The sequence below is a fragment of the Ursus americanus genome, chromosome 13 (assembly GCF_024610735.1).
Source record: "Ursus americanus isolate L20-20 chromosome 13, mUrsAme1.1.p, whole genome shotgun sequence".
Classification (NCBI taxonomy): Eukaryota; Metazoa; Chordata; class Mammalia; order Carnivora; family Ursidae; genus Ursus; species Ursus americanus.
In genome coordinates this window covers 36,399,079-36,418,577 of record NC_142139.1, presented here as the reverse complement: position 1 = coordinate 36,418,577, position 19,499 = coordinate 36,399,079, and the positions used below count along the sequence as shown (strand labels likewise).

General features: G+C 41.4%; 1 protein-coding gene across 1 annotated transcript in view; it reads right to left on the bottom strand.

The window, feature by feature from the left end:
* EDNRA (endothelin receptor type A) overlaps nt 1-17,107 on the bottom strand; it is a 56,138-nt gene extending 39,031 nt beyond the window's left edge. The window contains exons 1-2 of the mRNA XM_045798872.2: nt 16,707-17,107; nt 12,421-12,914 (exon numbers count right to left, since the gene is read on the bottom strand). Coding sequence (XP_045654828.1) covers nt 12,421-12,840 — 420 coding nt within the window. The 5' untranslated portion in view covers nt 12,841-12,914; nt 16,707-17,107. The remainder of the gene's footprint in view (nt 1-12,420; nt 12,915-16,706) is intronic.
* Between the last annotated feature and the right edge of the window lie 2,392 nt (nt 17,108-19,499).

The following is a 19,499-nucleotide window of genomic DNA, read 5'->3' as shown; positions in this document are numbered from 1 at the left end:
CTTCTTCAGTTTTGACCACAGATGCATGATTTGCCCAACAGGCTTCATGGATATCTGGTCACTAAGACCCTCAATGAGGCCAAAGTTCTGATGTGTGATAACTAAATGGGGAAGACAAAGAGACAATAACAGCCCTTAGCTGTTCTTCTAATTGATGTTAGTAGTCACCTCAGGAACACGCCTACTATGTGTTATTATGCCTAATGGGACTCCATGAGACGGGGGGGTCCTTCATTATTTTTTTCATATAAAAATAATTTCTTGAAAGATCAAGGGATTTATTCAAGATCAGTCACAAACCATTTAAAAAAAACATATTTTGATTTCTTGGGATGATGCCCATTTACTTTTTTGCGGCATTGAAGGCCTAAGCCACTCAAAATATCAAAGGTTAGGAAGATGCAGTAATATTTTTGAAGATCAGGTCTTGAGTTTGACCTGCTAGGGAACAAAATGAAGGAGAATGAGAGGCAAGGATGAAAAGCAGGGAGGAGGGTAGTTGGTGAGATGCCACAGGGGTTGAATAGGTTTGGTTTTTTTGTTTTTTTTTTTAATGGCCAGATAGCAAATATTTTAGCCTTTGCAGATCATATGGTATCTGTCAAAACTATTTATGTAAGTAATTGGGTATGGCTGCGTTCCAATAAAAATTCATTTACAAAAATAGGCATTGGGTGGGGTTTGGCCTGCTGGCTGTAGTTTGCCCACTTCTGGGTCAGAGACTCAGGAGAAAGCAGAAGTGGTGAGCACTCAGGGCTTGCAGATGACGTACTGGAATCTCCCTTTTAGTGTCTACTACCTTCCAGGTTCACTTCCCCTCCTTTATGGGAGCTGGAGGCAGCTTTAAGGTCACTCCATAAAACTAATGAAAATATTACTGTGAAGCTAACTATTTCCTTGGAACAAAAAGCAGGAAAAGGTTCAACACATCACCTGAGTTCAAATGCATTTTCACAAGATTACAAAACCCAGGGCTCTCACATTTCACTCACTTCTGAACACCTTTGGGGAGTATGTATTAACTGCATTGTAAGACCATCGTTAAGTTCCATTTGAAATCGAATTGGTGTTTTGGTGAATACAATTACTTTTTCGGGATGTTGCAATGCAAATTTTGTGGATGACGTTAAGAGGGATTTTATTCTGTCTTCGTAAATTACAATTTGCTAAATTTCTATAGCAACCCTCCCTTAACCAAAGAAGTAACCAGATTACAACTAAACCTCCAAGTTGTACCTAGCAACTGGCACACCCAAGATATGTCATGTAACAAAATTAACCTCAGAGAGATTGTGTGGAAAATTTCATCAACTCAACTTAAACTCTCGTAACATTTACTGTTTGCAATCATGGTTTTTAAATGTGTTTCATGGTATGTTTTCACGTTTTAAAATAAATAACCATTTATTATAGCCGTAATGGAAAATGCTGATGCCTAATTTTATTTCTGTTACTCTTGAAATTAATTTGACTAGTTTTGTTTTAGCTGCATATATTACTTTGGGAGAAGGAGAAATGACAGTGTTTCTGTTTTTTAAAGAAAATGTTAATAGGTGTTTCACATTCAAAATGTTTTTCATGTGTATGTGTTTGGTGGTCTCAAAAACTTCAACAAAACACCAAAGTATAAAATTACAGTGGCATTTGCACTAACTTGATTGTATGCATTTATATTCTCAAACAGAATGTGTGCCACTCAAAGTCATGGCTATCCTAGATTTGTGTTTTCTATAGACATTTAGCAAATGTGTGAGTTGATTTGGGGATTATCCATTATGGAGGCAGTTAACAGATTTGCTTGAAGGCAAAAAAGTATTACAATGAACAAAATTCACACATATACCACACAGGTCTTTAGAGCATCTAGAATTAGAAAAAAAAAAAATCTCCGTTTAGGAAATCCTGCCTAATTTCTAATACCATAACATGCCCTGGTAAGTTCTCAAAATTACTGATCAAAATTTATATTAAAGATTTATAATCAAGATATATATTTAATATATAGGTATATGTTGATATGTAAGTATTACCTATATATTTTGATATATACGTATGTAGGTCATGTGTGTGTGTGTATATTTCAGCATATGTATGCATACAAAGATGCATATGAGAACGTACATAGATGCACATTCTTATTAGCTCAAAATCAGAAACTATTTAAATGCCTACATATAATAGAGTGGATAAATGTGACATATTCAGACAAGGAAGTACTATGCAGTAATGAAAATGAATCAGCTACGACACAACAACATGGGTTACTCTCACCAACATAATGTTGAGCAAAAGAAGCCATACAGAGAAGAATATATATCATATGGTTCCATTTATATAAAATACAAAAACAGGCAAATTCATGCCATTAGAAGTTGGGAAAGTGGTTGCCTTGGGAATTAGGGTGGTTAGTGACTGAGGGACTTCTGGGGGCAGGTAATGTTGTTTCTTGATCCTGGTTACACAGATATGTTCATTTTGTAAAAATTCATGGAGTGGACACATACATTTTTCTGGATGTATATTATATTTCAATAAAAATTTAAAAAAGTTTACACAGTATTATGGCTCTTAAATTATGTAACATTTCGCTAATTTTCCTAGGTTTTAGCTTCTATAAGAAAATCAGATTTGGGGAAACAGTGGAAATAGGCCAAGAAACAGTGTTTATGACATAAATGACATTATTTTAAAGGAGAAATTTTGGAGTGTCTTAGACATTTTTATTTTATGGAACTAAGTTAAAGGTTCACAGCAGAGATTTGTTTTTTCTTTCTTGGTACAGACATTCTGCAGAATTGCTTCACCAGACAGAAAACTCATGTGGGATGGGGCGTAGTATAGCGCTCAGGACTTGGCAGAGCTGTGAGCCCACTACCTTTCATGCTTTGACAGTCAACGACTGTGGACACGTTTAACATGTTCAGTAAGTATTTGCTTTACTTGTTGCTTTTATAATTAGGGCTATTAAAGTTCCTTACTTAGGTATTTATGTATGTATGTATTTTTGAGAGAGAGAGAGAGAAAGAGAGAGTGCAGCGGGGAGGGGCAGAGGCAGAGGGAGAGAGAGAATCTTAAGCAGGTTCCACGTCCAGTGTGGAGCCTAATGTAGGACTCGATCTAACGACCCCGAGATCATGACCTGAGCTAAAATGAAGAGTTGGACGCTTAACTGACTGAGCCACCCAGGCACCCCTAAATAGTTTTAGAGTCCATGGAATCACTTCACAAAACACGTGGTTCTTATGTCAATTTTTTAAATTGAGGATTTCTGACTTCCTTTTAAACATCAGTTGAGACCTATTCCCAAACATCATCCATTGTGTTTCACATTCCCCTTTTAATTCTTGTGCATCTGCAAAACCTAGGAAGGAAAGTCTAGGAATGCAGCATTGAGTTTCATCAGTAAAATCTGATGTTTCCAGCCCAAATAAAACTATGGGCTAGCCACAGACACTCATTTTCTGTCTCACGTTCACAGAAAAATTGCCCAGCCTTCCCATCAAGAACTGGGTGAGACACCTATTTGGCAAAATGTGTCCCTCTGAGCAGATAAGCAGATGCATGTTTCTAGACCAGCAGCTCATCAATGACTCAAACTTTCTTTTCAGTTTATTATTTTGCTTGCTGCCTCCTTTCTGTCAGTTGACCTCCCCAACATGACAGTGAGTATGGAATACAAAAATCTGTTTAGCAGACGTGCCAGTGCAATCAGCAAGATTTACAACATAGCTGCTATTCTGGAGAGCCTCTCTGTATCACACATATTTTCCTTTATGATGTGTTACTTCTGTCTTAAATAAGCAACTAAAGAAGCTGTTGGGTTCAATGGAGGAGAGAAAAGGGTCTGACTTCATTTTTGAAGACAGTCTTTGAAATTATATTTCTGTACAAAGGATGGCATGTGGAGGACTATGAAGTTTGCCTTATGAGGTATGTGGGAGAGAAGCAGTGTGGCTGCTCAGAGACAGCATGGTCTCTGAGATGAGACTGGATCCAAATCCAGCTCTGCCACTTGCTGGCTGTGTAACCCTGAGAAAATTCCTTAAGCGCCGCATCTCAGTTTCTACATTTTCGGGCCACAGTAGTGCATCGTAGCTTGTTGTGAGGATCAAATGAGTGAGCCTGGCACAAAGCAAACACAGGTTGAGCCACAGGTAACAGTATTCTCTTGTTGTACATTGGTATACGTAACGTATTTTAAGATTGTATATTTTACCTTCATTGATTCAGGAAGTGCTCCTCAACCCACTAGCGAGAATGTTCTTGTTAAGATATAAACCAAATCATGTCACTCATCTGCTCTTAGGCTTCTAAAAGCTTTCCATCTTGGGGTGCCTGGGTGGCTCAGTTGGTTAAGCATCTGCCTTCAGCTCAGGTCATGATCCCAGGGTACTGGGATCGAGCCCCACATTGGGCTCTTGCTCGGTGGGGAGTCTGCTTCCCCCTGCCCTGCTGTCCCTCTCCCTGCTCATACTCTCTCTCTCTGTCTCTCTCAAATGAATAAATAAAATCTTTAAAAAAAAAAAATAAAAGCTTTCCGGGGCGCCTGGGTGGCACAGCGGTTAAGCGTCTGGCTTCGGCTCAGGGCGTGATCCCGGCGTTATGGGATCGAGCCCCACATCAGGCTCTTCTGCTATGAGCCTGCTTCTTCCTTTCCCACTACCCCTGCTTGTGTTCCCTCTGTCGCTGGCTGTCTCTATCTCTGTCGAATAAATAAAATATTTTAAAAATAAATAAATAAATAAAAGCTTTCCATCTCACTCCGAGGAAAAGTCTAAAGGCTTTATAAAGATGTACAGGTGGGGTGACTATGTTTCCTGGTATTTTTAGGACAATCTGGGTTTATGCCTATTGTCCAGATGTAATTATTGACGGTGTCTCCTTTCACTCTCAAACTATCCTGGTTTGGATGCTAAAATATATGGTTACCCTATTATTAGGCAGGCCCTATGTTATCTGCTTCCCCCCATCACATACTTTACCTGCCTATCCCTGTGACCTCATGTTACTACTCTCTCCCTTCCACTCACTACTATGGCCTCCTTGCTGGTCCTTTAACCCTCCAGGCACATTCCTGCCTCCAGGCCTTTGCACTCGCCCTTTCCTCTGGCGGGAATGCTCTTACCGTAGACAGTGGCATGGTTTGCTCCTTTTATGTTTTAAGTTTTTATTCAACTGTCACCTTGTATTGAGGCATTCTTTGGCCACCCACTCTAAAATTAATATCTTCTTCCCCTTCTTTCTATTCCTCTTTCCCATTTTACTTTTCTCCTTAGCAGTTATCTCATATGCTATATATTTACGTATTTCACTTGCTTGTGTCTTGTTCTTCGGCTAGGATGTAAGCTCCATGAGGGCAAGGATGAGTGTTTTTCTTCATTGCTATTTCCCCAATGACTGGTATATAGTAGGAGCTCAATAAATATCTATTGAATGAATAAAGGAAGAACATTTAGAGAAGAAAGATCTGATATCATTGAGTAACCAAAGGGTCAATCCATTGCCATCCTCATTATCTTCTAGTATAAAATTTGATCTAAAATGATAGGGATCCTATGTTTAGGATTAGCATTATGAGAAGCACGATTTGACTGGATTCCATTACTGATGCTCTTTTCTAAGTAAGTTGTTTTAAAAGTTGAGATGGCAAACTGTCTATGAAACTCATAGAGATGCTTATACTCTAAAAGTAACTTCTATGTGCCCATCTAAAACTAGTATTAAATCTTCCTGAGGGCACACTTAATCTTTGCGTCCTGAGTCCAGAAACACTGGACTTCAAATGTTCCAAAATTTAAGTAAACATTTCAGAGCACATGGTTTTGTAAAATTTTTGATGTTCAAGTTTAAAAATAAGGCTACCAAAAGTTAATACTGAATGATACTTACATTTAGTCCTCTTATTGAATTCAATTGCAACCATTAACTTTGTAATGTAGGAAAGTTATTCCAAGAAAAACTAGACCTAGTTAAAAATAAAATTGTAGCTATAGAAAGCAGTTATTCTAACTGCCAGGAGAGTATGGCAGCTCCAGAAAGCAGTTGTAGAATTTCTGGCAGTATATCAAATTTATTTTGACAGAATTTCTTAGAACAGTCCTTATTTAATCACTCTAGTCTTAGAATCAACTTCAGAGACAGTAAAGTTGATTCCCCATCCTCTTTCATTTTAGTGCGCATACTCTACCAACTGCATAAACTTGTGTGATAATAAAGAAATAACACTCATATCCTAGCAACTCATGAGATGAAGACACCATAGAAATATTTTGGGATGAAACAGCCTGAACATCTGCTTTTATTGATCTGAGTATTTGAAGGAGCGCAACATTTACATACACACTCTCACACACACTCACACACGCACAGCGTATCTTGTGAAAATTGTTTTCTCAAAAGTCAAGTTTTATGCATCTCTATTTTAGACCACAGCAGCCTCTTCTAGGAGCTGAAGTGTTTGATGGAGGAATATCATCAGCCATGATGCCTTTTACATCTCAACACCTTCCTAATAAGAACAGGACTGAAACCATCTCTCCCTCCTCAGCCATGGGAACAATCTCGCGGTTATGGACGGGTTCCATCCCCCATCCCCCATCCCCCTGAAGTAGGAATAACTGTGCTGTGAGCCAAATGCTGAGGGTTAGCGGAGTAACCCCACATGAGAATAATTACTTAACATGACCATGAGAGAAAGCAATGAGGTTCCCAGACACAGGAAACGAAAAGTCAGAATGGGAGGTAGAGTTGGAGAGGGCTCTGAAGCCTTTCCAGACAGCAACTTCCTTGTAACAAACAGCAAATTGGGTAATAAATTTATCACTCTGTCATTTTAAGTGTACAGATATTCTGAAATCAGCTAGTGACCATAATGAACTTTTGCAATGCGCATGTGTCTTAGCAATGCCAGAAACTCGACCTATTTCCTGTTCTCTGAAGAGCAAATACAATCTTGAATAACATGAATGTTCTTTTGATATTCCAAATCACTTGTAGGTTTAATATTTCAATCCCAATCCCAATACCAAGTGTGCTCAAAGAGTGCATATTGCACAGAAACCTTGAAAAAACTCTTCAATTGACTGTACATACCAGAGAGAGGAAGGTAAACGACACAATGCCCAGACAAAGGCAAAGGGGGAAAATGATCCTGTTATGTCCTGCTCTGCTTTGCATACATATCTCACGGACTTATGGACCCTGAGACATTCCTGGTTTGCAGGAAAAGAGGAGAAATTCAAAAAGTCAAAAGCACTTCAGCTCTTAGATCTGGAATTGTGTGGGAGGAAAAACATCCTTAGAGAAGCAAATACAGTACATTTTCTTATTTTACTCATCCATCAAATATTTTTTAAGTTGTGTACCATGCTGGATGCAGGAGATACACTGATAAATGAGCAGGATGGCAGCTTGCCTCAAGGAACCTGCAGTCTGGTGGGGCAGAGAGGCAGATGAACTGGCAAATACAATCATCGAGTATATGTTAAATGCTATTTTAGAGTTAATAGAGGGCATCACAGGAGCCCATGAGAAAGCAATAACCCAATTTGGGACATAAATACTTGCCAGACAAAGAGATAAATGTTTAAGCTGAGATCTGAAGAATCAGGTAGAATAAACTGGAGGAGGCATGAGGGAAAACTATGGCAGGTAGAAAGAGCATTGGGTATTCTCAGACAGGCCAGGTTAGCTGCAGTCAATGGAGGTAGAGGAAAGTAGCGTGCAGAGGAGTCACCAGGAGGGAAGGCAGGGTCAGAACTACCCCACAGGAAACATTTAGCTGGGACGCAATGCACCAACCTGGGGCAGAGATCTTGGTCAAGGGACGCACTTTTTTTTCGCGAAATTCGGGGAATACTAATTTTGTGATTATAGCACTATTACTGGAGTACATGAGAAAGATCTGTTTCTATTTGCTTGATGAAGAGTGAAAGGGAAACACCACCATTATCACATATGCAATAATGTGGTGGGTAATTTGATCAACTTGGGGAAATAGGATGTGCAGACACAGGTAATAACTTGTGTCTTGTACATAAATGGAGAGGCCCTCCGACAAGCTGGGTGATCATCACCACCATCACCACCAATATTTTACCTTGAAGATATCCAAGAAAGTGGATGAGAAGTGAATTTTAACAGTAAAGACCCTCATCAACTCAAATCATACTGATAAGCACTTACTGAACAACTATTATGTTTGAGACCCACAATCTATAAGTTGTGGCAATTTAACTTTGAGGCAGAAGTTGCCCTGGTGATTTGATGTGTCAGGAAACAACTTGTGTATGGCTGTCCCAACAACGGGATGGATTCCAGTTGCACAAGATGTCAAAGGCTGTGTGAATACGGAGATAACTGGCTCCAAGCGAACGTCTTTGGTTTCCACATTGCTCAGATCCTCTGCCAGAGCAACATATTGAGTCTCAGTTTTCCATTGCAAAATATTCCTGATAATTTCAAACAGAAATTGTATTTGTTTATTTTTCATTGTTGTCCTCAATTAGAGGTGGATGTTCAGAGTGGACCAAATTAGTAACCGACAATCGGTTATGGGATTCTGTCACTGGGTGGGTAGCCTGTTCTCACAAATCCGCTTTTACCCCCCATGCTGAATGGAGACATTATTCGCCTCCAGTATGATCCACGACAGCACTGGTTTCAACTCCCAGCGACGCATGTTAGCGAATTCTACGCTACGCCATTGGACTCAACTTCTTTCCTCTTCCCTTGGCCACCATTCTAATCCCCTTCAATCTACTTCTGTCATGCACTATTTCCCACATTCCTGTTTCTACCGAATAGGCTGAGGTACGGTGGTTTAGGGGCATGTCTGTGGGCACGTATGGGTGAGCTGTTATCCTGCAGGAACGTGATGCCCAACTTTGGCTTATGCATGCACACATCATTTGTAGGGTTTCTCCTCTATTCAAAATTATAACCCACCTCCCTATAGACAATACTCCAGGGCATTAACATCATCTCATGGAATCATTAAGGAGTACAATTATTAGATTCTGTACTTCCAACCGATATTGGCATTTAGTAGTTGGGAGGTTATTTGTGACCCTAAACCTGGATAAAATGTTTCACTTGTTTTGCCATTGTAATGAATGTAAACAATTTATATAACAGATTAATTTACTGGCTAAATTTGTGCATTTCTTGAAAATTCACTTACCAGATAATGTAATTTCTTGACAATTCAAATCCATCATCAGTTTAGGTGACAAGTGTGGATATTTGAAAGGGTCTGTAACTCCTTTCCCTTCCTCTTTCCTGCTTTTGTCAGTCTTCTCTTGTAATTATTGATATTCTGCTTTTTGCATAATTAAAAATTAGAGTAATCCTTTGATAAACTTAGTAATAACTTTTCTTTGACATTGCCATTTGCAAGGCCCTTGTATGCTCAAAAACCAAGAAGGAAACTGGCCTTTATATGCTTCCTTTGCGTCCTTCTGCTTTATATTTTATTGTCTCAGACTGTCTGATTTTATCGCCCCGTAGCATGTCTGTGTGTGTGAGTACAAGCCAGGGCCATTGGAGTCTCTCTCCACTTTTTGGCTTATTTCTTCTCCCTGCAACATATATAACTCCAGACTCATTTTTTCAATTTAGGGTCTGTAAATGCTTCAACAGCAATCATACAGTGACTAGATCTAGCCTCTCTGAGAAAATCATTTACTTAGGGGTGGTGATGGCATTTTGACCAGAGCTGTGTAAATGCATGCAGGGAGCTGGTAAGAAGCAGGTGAAATATGGTCAAAGGAGGGATGATCTTGACTACTAAACATGGGAGCCCCTGGGTGTTTTTTTATTAAAGCAACGCTCAGTAGGTAGAAGTGAAGATCAGTAGAGACTGGAGGAAAGAACCTCTGAAGATAGAGATCACTAGGAAACTTCTGGAAATCAGGTGTAGAATGACCTGCTCCCTCTTCCATGCTCACAGACCATCAAGAGCCACTCAGTACTAAACAAAATGGTAAAGTGAGATGGACAGCTGCTACTTGGCCCTGCAACTCAGGGCAGCTTGCCAAGGTCAGAGGAGTCCACAGGTCAGATATGTGAGACACCAAAGCACTGGACTCCTACAGCAGGAGGCAGCTGCAGACAAAAGGCAAGAGGGCCCAGAGCTCACATTGCTTGGAAGGATTTCTCTTGACTCTCCTGGGCAGAAATCGGGGAAATTGCACATCTTATGGTCTCCTAGCCTAGAGAAGAGGGCTGACAGAATAGAGCAGAAATAACCTCTAAATATTGTGAGGCTTCTTAGCTTACTCAAATGTTTTCTTCTTTTCCTCTGGAAGGAGATTAAAATAACTCAAGTGTATATATATTTTTTTTACCCAAAAGGTTTACTTTCTAAAATGAATGTTGGTTAAATGACTCATTACATGAGTTTTAGAAAAAACAGAAGTTACACAAATGTACTCCTGTGATATAAAAACATGTCAAACTGTCCACATTATTTAGAACTACAATAAGGTATATAAAGTCTTGGATTCCCAAGAGGGAAGAATCAGATGGTAAATGAGGACATGTAAATTATTATCCATTGTTAAATGAATGTAAAACAAAGTTTTATTTGAATTTTCACCAATTGGAGATATCCCAGATGATCTGACTTCAAATGCTGCTATGGAATAGAAATGATGTTTAGTCTGGTGATTGGCAGGTAGCACCTCAAAGAGATAAGCAAGTCTCCTTCCCAGCAGTTGCAGATACGGATTTTCCAAAGAGCTTCTTTGCAAATGGTCAAATGGGAATAATTAACTCAGAAATAATTATTCTCCTGAGCCCTGATGGATTGGTTAACTAGAGTGTAAGTATGAATAATCAATGTTTAATACTCTATAATGTGACTACTGGAGTAAAATTTTGAATAAGAGTCATATAAACATTTTAAACCTATTATTAAAGAAAGATGTCATGGGAAAGTCAAGTGTTTACACATAATATTTCATAAAGAGAAAATTAATAACCTTTTAAAAAATTAAAGTTCCACAGCATGTGCTAAACATTTTAAGTTAACTGCACATTTTAAGTTTTGCATTGTAGTTCAGTTCTAAAATCCCATTTTAAGTTCAAATAGAAAACATATGTTTTCATGCTATTCTGTGAAAAGAGATGGTGTATTTTTAAAAATCATTTGTTGTCTAATTTCCCCAATTTTGCGAACAGTATATTGGAGTAATTCTGAAATGGTTCTTATTTGTAACATTCAAGATGGTAATCACTGTTTTCAGCTTTATTGTTAGCACTTCATTGTACCGCGGCTTTTCCTGGTAGGCGAGGATAATTTTGCCACCATTTAAGTGTATCTATTGGAAGCCGAGAGATTTACTTAAACTTTATCATGTCTACAAACAAAAACTTGCCATTTAAAGTCATATTGCAGAATATTACTGCTCAGAATAGCTTTGTTTTTATGGATAATTTCATAGGAGAAAAAAATAAAGGCTGAGGGAAGCACTTCTCTGGGCTTAGAATAAAGACATTCCATAACATCCGGCACAGACCACGTGATTTCACTTGAATTTTAGGTCATTTGGATTCTTGCAGCAATTTCCCCTCACAACCACTAGACCAAGTATGAAATATCTAATTCTTTTTGGCTTTAGTTTGTTTCGATACTAACCCGTCCCTGAAGTGAGGTGATAGAGTGACAGTGGGTTAGTTAGTTATCTTCCTCTGGGTTGAGGCACCAACTTTGTCTTATTTGTCTTGGGATCCTTATTCCTCGCTCAGGGGTGGGCACACAGTGGGTCCTCCATAAATGAAAACTCCTTAGACCAAAGAAATGAAGGAGGCGACAGTAAACTGATGCCTATTTTAAACAGCTTTAGTGACACTGTTCGACAAGTTTAGCATTGGCCCAGGATCCTGTGGACCCCACTGTCTCTACGTCACCCAGATCAGTGAGGGAAGCCAAGTCCCTCCATCATCAATCCAGACAGTCAAAATAAAATAGGTACTTTTCATTTCAAGACGTACTGTGGGTACATGGCTGCTGAAAGGCAGCACCTTGAAAAGGCAATGGAAACCGAGGAGATGCTAATTTTAAGTACTCTTTGGGCTCAACAGATCTCACCCTGCAAACTGAATCTCAGAAAAATCCAGTTGCTTCCCAACATGGCCCATCCACTCAGCAAGCTCAGGGCTGGCATGAGAATCTGCTTCGTTAAAGACCATGACTTTGAATAGTCATCCCAGAAATACAATTTTGTTAACAATGAAGTTAGCAAGTAAGTGTAACATTTAACAAATAATAAAATTTTTAAATGCCACCGAGTTTGAAGGCTGCAGAAATCACTTCTAGTAAAAACACGGACTAAAATTCCAAAGGTCGGCAGCAACTCTCTTACTCTGGAATCAGAGCACATGTTCAAACCTGCAAATACATTTGTGGTTACTTCCTACCTTAAACACATTGATGGGGAGATCAATGACCACATAGATAAGGTCTCCAAGGGCAAGGCTGGCTATCAGCGCGTTGGGGCCATTCCTCATACACTTGTTCTGGTAAATGATCCTGAGCAGAGTTGCATTCCCCACCATTCCCACGATGAAAATAGTACAAGATATCACAGTGTTAATGTATTTGAAAGCTGAAGTAATCTTAGTCTGCTGTGGGCAATAGTTGTGCATTGAGCCATTGCTAGGTAGGGCCAAATTAGTGGGCTGATGAGTGGTAACTGGGAAGTTGAGTTCTGTCCCATGAAAAATGGTGAAGTCATCCACCGGAGTGCTCAGGTTTGTGCTGTAGCTCTCAGGATGATCACTGATTACAAATCCCACCAGCGCTACCCAAAAGGCCACCTTGAGGCAAAAGGTTTCCATCGTGATGCAAATTTGAGGAAATGTCTCTTATCGCGTTGCCTTTAGACCCTTGCTTTTTTTTTTTTTTTCCTCACCTGGAAAAGAAAGGAGGAAAAATAAATTTGGTTACAAAATTCAGCTGCCAATGAAATTGTAGTCAATGATTATTTACTACTTCAAGTAAAAAGTAGTATATATTTGGTAATTAGATAAGATAATCTGTGTCAGGTTATCCCATGGCAGGAAAAAAAAAGGAGACCAAAGCTCCATTATGGCAAATTCTCTATCTCTGTGTCTGTCTCTCTCTATGCCTCTCTGCCTCCTCTTTCCCTCTCTCATCTCCGTCCATAGCGATCCTTATATCTGAATTATAGTATGGATGAGGATATGCCGGTTTTTCCTTTAGTAGATAAAAAGTTACTTTTTTCTATTATACCTAGGCTGATAAGAACCTAAATTACAAAAATCTTCAAGAGTTGAGATACAAAATTTTATTTGTTAGTGGAAGAGAAAAGGCATTATTTGCCAAGTAGGAGTTACATGGTATTAATTCTAAAAATCACCCAATTCTGTAATTCAATATTCCAAAATGTGTTGTTTTGCACATGGTAAATAATGAATGTGGGAATAAAATGTAGCACAGGTAGCTATTTAAAGTGTTATAAAACGCTCTTTTAAAATCAGAACTCTGGTGAACACCATCGATACATTTAACAATCTTCTTTTCAATTAAAAATTATATAATGGATAAAGACAAAATATTTATTTTATTGAAAATCTTGATGATTAATGGGTACAATCCACCTCTCTGACAGGAACTCTGGTTCTTTTCCATTCCTCAGAAATTATTATCACAATATTGGCCAATGAGTGAAACTGGGAGTAATGGCTTTCTCAGGCCAGGCACAGTATTTGGCTTTTCAAGGGACATCTATCCCAAACTCTTTAAACATCCTATACAGCTACATTTCTAACGCCCACGGCACTGAGCGCTTCACATGCATGGTACCATCTAATGCGGACCCTGCTCCTGCGAAGCCAATACATAGTTCCATCACAAACCCAGGGAACCAGGGGCTCGGTAAGGGCAAGTAGCCTGCCAAGTCCACAGGTGGTAGTGGAAGCGTTGATGGTAAGGCAGGTTAGTCTGACTCCGAGCCTGAGCTCTTAACCACTAGACCACACTATCTCTCATTCTTTTGCCTTCTTAGCGCTAAAATGTTTCAATGGAGTCTCCAGAGTTTTGATGAAGCAATAGACTCGGGAGGGGGATGACATGTTTTCAAAAGATCTTTTGTCGTTTCTGCTTAAGTGACTTGCAGGGAACAAGTGGTCCTTCTTGCTCAGAAAGTCTAGGTTTCTACTTTAATCCTTAAAGGAAGGATGTTGGGGAAAATGAGGGGGTTGGTGGTAACACAGTAATCAAAGGTAAATAAAAAAATGGCTCATCCCATTTAAATTTTTTGTAAATTTTCTTCTCTGTAAGTTTTTAATGATTCTTTAAATGAAGATCCATTAGCTCATTAATGCAGAGGCATGTGTCTATGATTTATATGCCCAGGTCATAATTTAATTTTTTAAAAATTGTGTCCTTCTGCTTGGTCTGTTTACAGTTGGTATTAACCACTTTTAGGAATTTTGATAGTTATCTTGGGAAATCAATAGAGCTTAGGTTTAGACAATATATAGATGAAATAAGATTTATTCAGGTTGTACAGAAGGTCTTAAGTAAGTACAAGGTGCAAATACCATATACTTTTGCCTTCCCCTTAGATTTTTTTCCTCCAGGAACCTGAAACACTAATGACCTCATATGTATATTAATAATTTATGCATCTGACTTGAGCTTCACAACTCTAGGTAGGCAGGGGCAATATTCCCATTTTAATTGCGGAAGTGAGTCTTGAAGAAGTTAAGGCTGCATGGCCAAGAAGAGGCAGGACAGGTATGATGCCTCACTTTGCTTTGCTTAATTATAAGTAGTTTGCCATTGTTTCCTGCTTTTTACGGTTTGGAGTGAATATTTGACCAAATGTTGACAGACCTACAAAATGCCACTACTTGCATTCCACAGTGGAGACCAGGCCTCTAAGAACAAAGCAGATTGTCATTCTCCTCTTTAGATCATAGATATGGAAGAAAGAAATCCTGCAATACTTTGTGCTATTTGATGGCTAAAGCCTCCCACTTTCCCAATTGGAATGGACCCTTCAGTAATGTTTCCTTAAAAATAAGAGAGAGAAGGCCTTTCCTGGAAATGGAGTGCCTCTTTGCCCAGTAGAGTCCAGTAGGAGGATATTTAGTAAACTGACCTGGCTATCAGGGGTGATTATGACACTCAGGAAAGGTACCACTACTGAGTCTGAACATTAGCATGCTGCTTTGCTTGGTCAGCTGATAATGCGGGAGGTAAGGAGGCTAAGGCTGTGGGTTCTTAACAAGGTGTGAGCTAGCTACCACCAAAACCACTTTCCTCCTCCAACAATGATACCACCACATCATTTCTGATGACGTCTCCATCAGCTCTCTGCATGTATTAAGCTGCAGAGCTAAGGGATATTTGGCAAAGGTATGTGCGCATCATATCATCATTGGGTGAAAAATATAAAACCAAACAAAAAAAGCCTCTCAAATGCATGTTCCTCCAAGGATGAATCTGTAGCCCTTTTCCATGGATCTAAGTCATGCTGTGCTTGGAACTCTCAGTCATAATCAGACCTAGCTCTCTAGTGAAGCATCTCAGGTTCAGCCCAAAGTTTATAGATACGACATTCTTCATATTTGGGGGCTAAGAATTTGGTGGAGTTCAAAAGCTATTACTAAGGAAGAAGACTGAATCATTAGCCTTACACTATAAGCATTTAACATCTTGGATTCTCAGGATTAAAGTTCACCTATATAATTAGTAATTTGGAAATTCCAACCTTACTGAAATGGCATAAAGTTAAAGCAGGTAATTTACTGAAATGACTGCCAAGGTGTTTCTCACTTAGTTAACACTAAACACAGAAGTGAGTACGAGGTGCGTGTGCGTGTGTGTGTGTGGGGGGGGTGGAAGCCATGAACAGCTGCAGGAGGAGAGGGGAGAGAAACAAAAAAAAAAAACCTAAACAAATAAACTAGAAACTTTTACTAGTTTTCCGTGGGTTTTGCTGTCTGGGTAATAAATTAGCAACTGCTCTTACTGACGACGCCTGATTTTAATATGCGTCCCACCCCACCCCCTCCGCCGCCAACTCTATCCGGGAACTCCATTAGGATGGTGTAAACAGAGGCTGATTATCTAGAAACAGCCCTTGTTTTCCGCACGTGAAACGCAACAAGTGTCCTTTAAAGGACAGCACAGAACAAAACGCCCAGACCTCTGCAGGCAGGTTTCCAAACTAGCTGCACTGGGGGTTTTCCAAAACCCATCAGTCCCTCACACCGAGTGCCCTTGGCTACCCTTGGCATACCCCGGGTGTGCGGGGAGGAGAAGCAGGCGAGTCAAACGGCTGCGAGGCAAACTTCACAAGTAGGCTTTGGAGCCGCCGACAAGGGCGTGATGTTCCACAAAGTTCTCGCATGCTTGGGGGAAAAGGGAGACAGACCCAGGGAGAACCGTTGGTTTTCCTCTGACTAAAAAGCCGAATCCCGCCTGGGGAGGCTGGGGGCTTTCGCTCAGGCCCCCAACCCTCAAACGTTTCCGGAGCGCGCGGTTCCTGGGAAGGCGCCCGCCCCGCCACGCGCCCTTGGGCAGGTGGGTGGCAGCCCCTGGGCGGAGGGTCGCCAAGCTGCAGGGCGCCGGGCGACCGGGCGCCCGGCTCGCCTCTCCTCCCAGCGGAGGGGCCGGGGCGGCACCCCCCGCACCCCCTCCCGGCTCCCTGAGAGGAAAGAGTTGCACCGACCGTGGAGCTTGGCGGGCTCAGACAGCTGCCCGGTCCGCGCGCCGCACCCGCGCGGGAGGAAGCGGAGCCGGCGACGGTGGGTGGTGGACGTCCCCGGCTCCCGCGCCGCGGCGGCCCCGCAGGCGCAGCTCCCTCCGCTGCAGGAAGCTTCCCCCGCACGGCTTCTCCCGGGAGGTCTTCCCGAGCCTCCAGCCTCTGGCCGCCGGGTGGGACGGAGTCTCTCCACCTCCTGCCCGCCGTCGCCAGACCAAAGGGATGACTGTACGCGCGCGCGCGAAGGCTCGCAAGAAAAAGAAAACTCCAGGGGAACACGCCTCCCGTCTGTCCTCCCCTGCTCCTCGAAGCACTCCCAGACCTTCCACTCCACTCTGGGACAGCAAGAGCGTCCCAACCTTCCAACCCTCCCAAGGCAGCCGCTATAAAGCGCAGAGCTGCCGCCCCCTCCCAAGCCCTGAAGGGCAAGAGTCGTTTAACTCTTTCCTTCCCGAAATGAAGGAGGTTTGGCAATCGAAGGAGGAGCGTTTCACAGATAAGACTCAGGACTGAGGAAGGCCTTGCTGAAAAACCCATTCCCTTCACAGTAAGTGTAGGCAGATTCTATCCGTGAGGGAAGGGACAACAGCTAGAGCCAGGGTCCAGAGGGGAGGGGGTCTCCTCTGCATTCCCTGCCTCTTGGCTTGGTTTGTATGCCCCCTTTTAAGCTTATTGCAAGTGAAAGAGCCATCTTAGACAGCAGTTGACTGGATCCAAGTTTTGTTTCTATGTCGTCTCTAGAAGCCTGCACCCCAAGGCTCCATACCACTCCAGGGCAAGACAGGAGAGTCTGTGGAAGGGTCCAGTGTGTGGCTCAGAGAAATCTGCGATTCCTCAAGAAATCCAAACACTGAGGGTGCACACACTGCAGAAGGTGGGTCTCAGCATCTTTCTATGTTAAGAGTTTTATCCTAAATTGGGGAGTGGGAGAAGAGGTGAGAGACAAAGGCCATTGCCTGTGACATATGAGAAAAAATTGAGGGCTCTTTAGAGAAAGTTCTCCCTTGGAGTCCTTTGAGGCACTACTGGTGTGAGACATATTGTGGAAAGGTGAGTTTGGAGCACTGGTAACATTATATTATGACTGTTCTGGTTATCTATTGCAGCTAAAGAAAATCGCCCTAAAACAGTAGTGGCTTAAAACAACAGCAGTGATTTACTTTACTCATCATTCTGCAATTTGAGCAGGGCTTGGCTGGGACAGGCTCCACTTCCAAGACAGTTCACTCACTTGGTGATGAGTGTTGGTTTTTCTCCATGTGTGTCTCTCTACAAAGTGGTTTAGGCGTCCTCACAGCATGGTGGCTCCGTTCCAAGAAGGAGTGTCCAAAGAGTCGGGAGTGGAAGCTGCCAGTTTCTTAAGGTCTGGGCCTGGAAACTAGCACAGTGTCACTTCTGCAGAATTCTATTATGAAGCTGTCACTGATCCCAGATTCAAGGTGAGGGGATGTTGCCTCCACCTGTCAATGCAAAGAGTGCAAAGAATTTTTAGGCGGTATCTTTAAAATCAAAGAGATGCACGGTATATCACCGTTGAGTGGGGCCTTAATAGTCATCTAGTCTGGTTGGACTAAGTATTATCCTGTGTATTAATCTACTCTATCTACAGCTTTCCCATGACAGAGGGTCAGTCAGCCACGGTAACCAATAGCTTCCATAAATAAGTGCCTTAGTTTGCATTGAAAAAAAAAGGTACCTCTTCAAGCACATGGCTTGGCAAGCTGGCAATGTTTCCAGGGAAGAAAAAGTTATTGCTTTCTCCCAGAAGAGGCAGTTCTACACCAGGGTTCACACCTTGGAATGTGAAACATGTGCTGGGTTTTACTCCCTACTCCCCCTGTGACCAGACACATTTGGACAGTGCACGACTTGCATAACTGAGCATATTAGTCTATCCAGTCTTTCGTAGAGCACATCTGTCAGCCCCTACATCCTGGGAACCGCTCATCCCAGTGTGGCACAAGTCTAGTTATTAAAAATTCCTCCTCCAGAGGTGCCTGGGTGGCTCAGTCGGTTAAGCATCTGCCTTCAGCTCAGGTCATGATCTCAGGGTCCTAGAATCAAGCCTCTTGTTGGGCTCCCTGCACAGCAGGAGTTTGCTTCTCCCTCTCCCTCTGCCCACACCGCCTTCCCTGGCTTCCACGTGTATGCACACACTCTTTCTCTCAAATAAATAAATAAAATCTTTAAAAAAATTCCTCCTTTGCATGCATTAAGACGGCTGTTATCAAAAAGCAGAGAACAGCAAGTGTTGACAAGGATGTCTAGAAATTGGAGCCCTTGTGCGTTACAGGTAGGCATGTAAAATAGTGCAGTAGCTGTGGAAAACAGTATGGTGATTCCTCGGACAATTAAACATAAAATTACTGTATGATCCAACAATTCTATTTCTGGGTATATACCCAATATAATTGAAACCAGGGGCTCAAACAAATATATGTATACCCATGTTCAGATCAACATTATTCACAATAGCCAAAAGATGGAAATAACCCAAATGTCCATCTATGGATGAACGGATAAACAAAATGTGCACACATACACACACACATACACTGAAATATTATGTAGCCTTAAAAAGGAGTAAAATTCTGATACATGCTACAATGTAGATGAAACTTAAAGACCTTATGCTAAGTGAAATATGCCAGATGCAAAAGGACAACTGTTGTATGATTCCCCTTATGTGAAGTGCTTGGAGTAGTAATCAAAATCAGAGACAGAAAGTGGTACGGGGGCGCCTGGGTAGCGCAGTCGTTA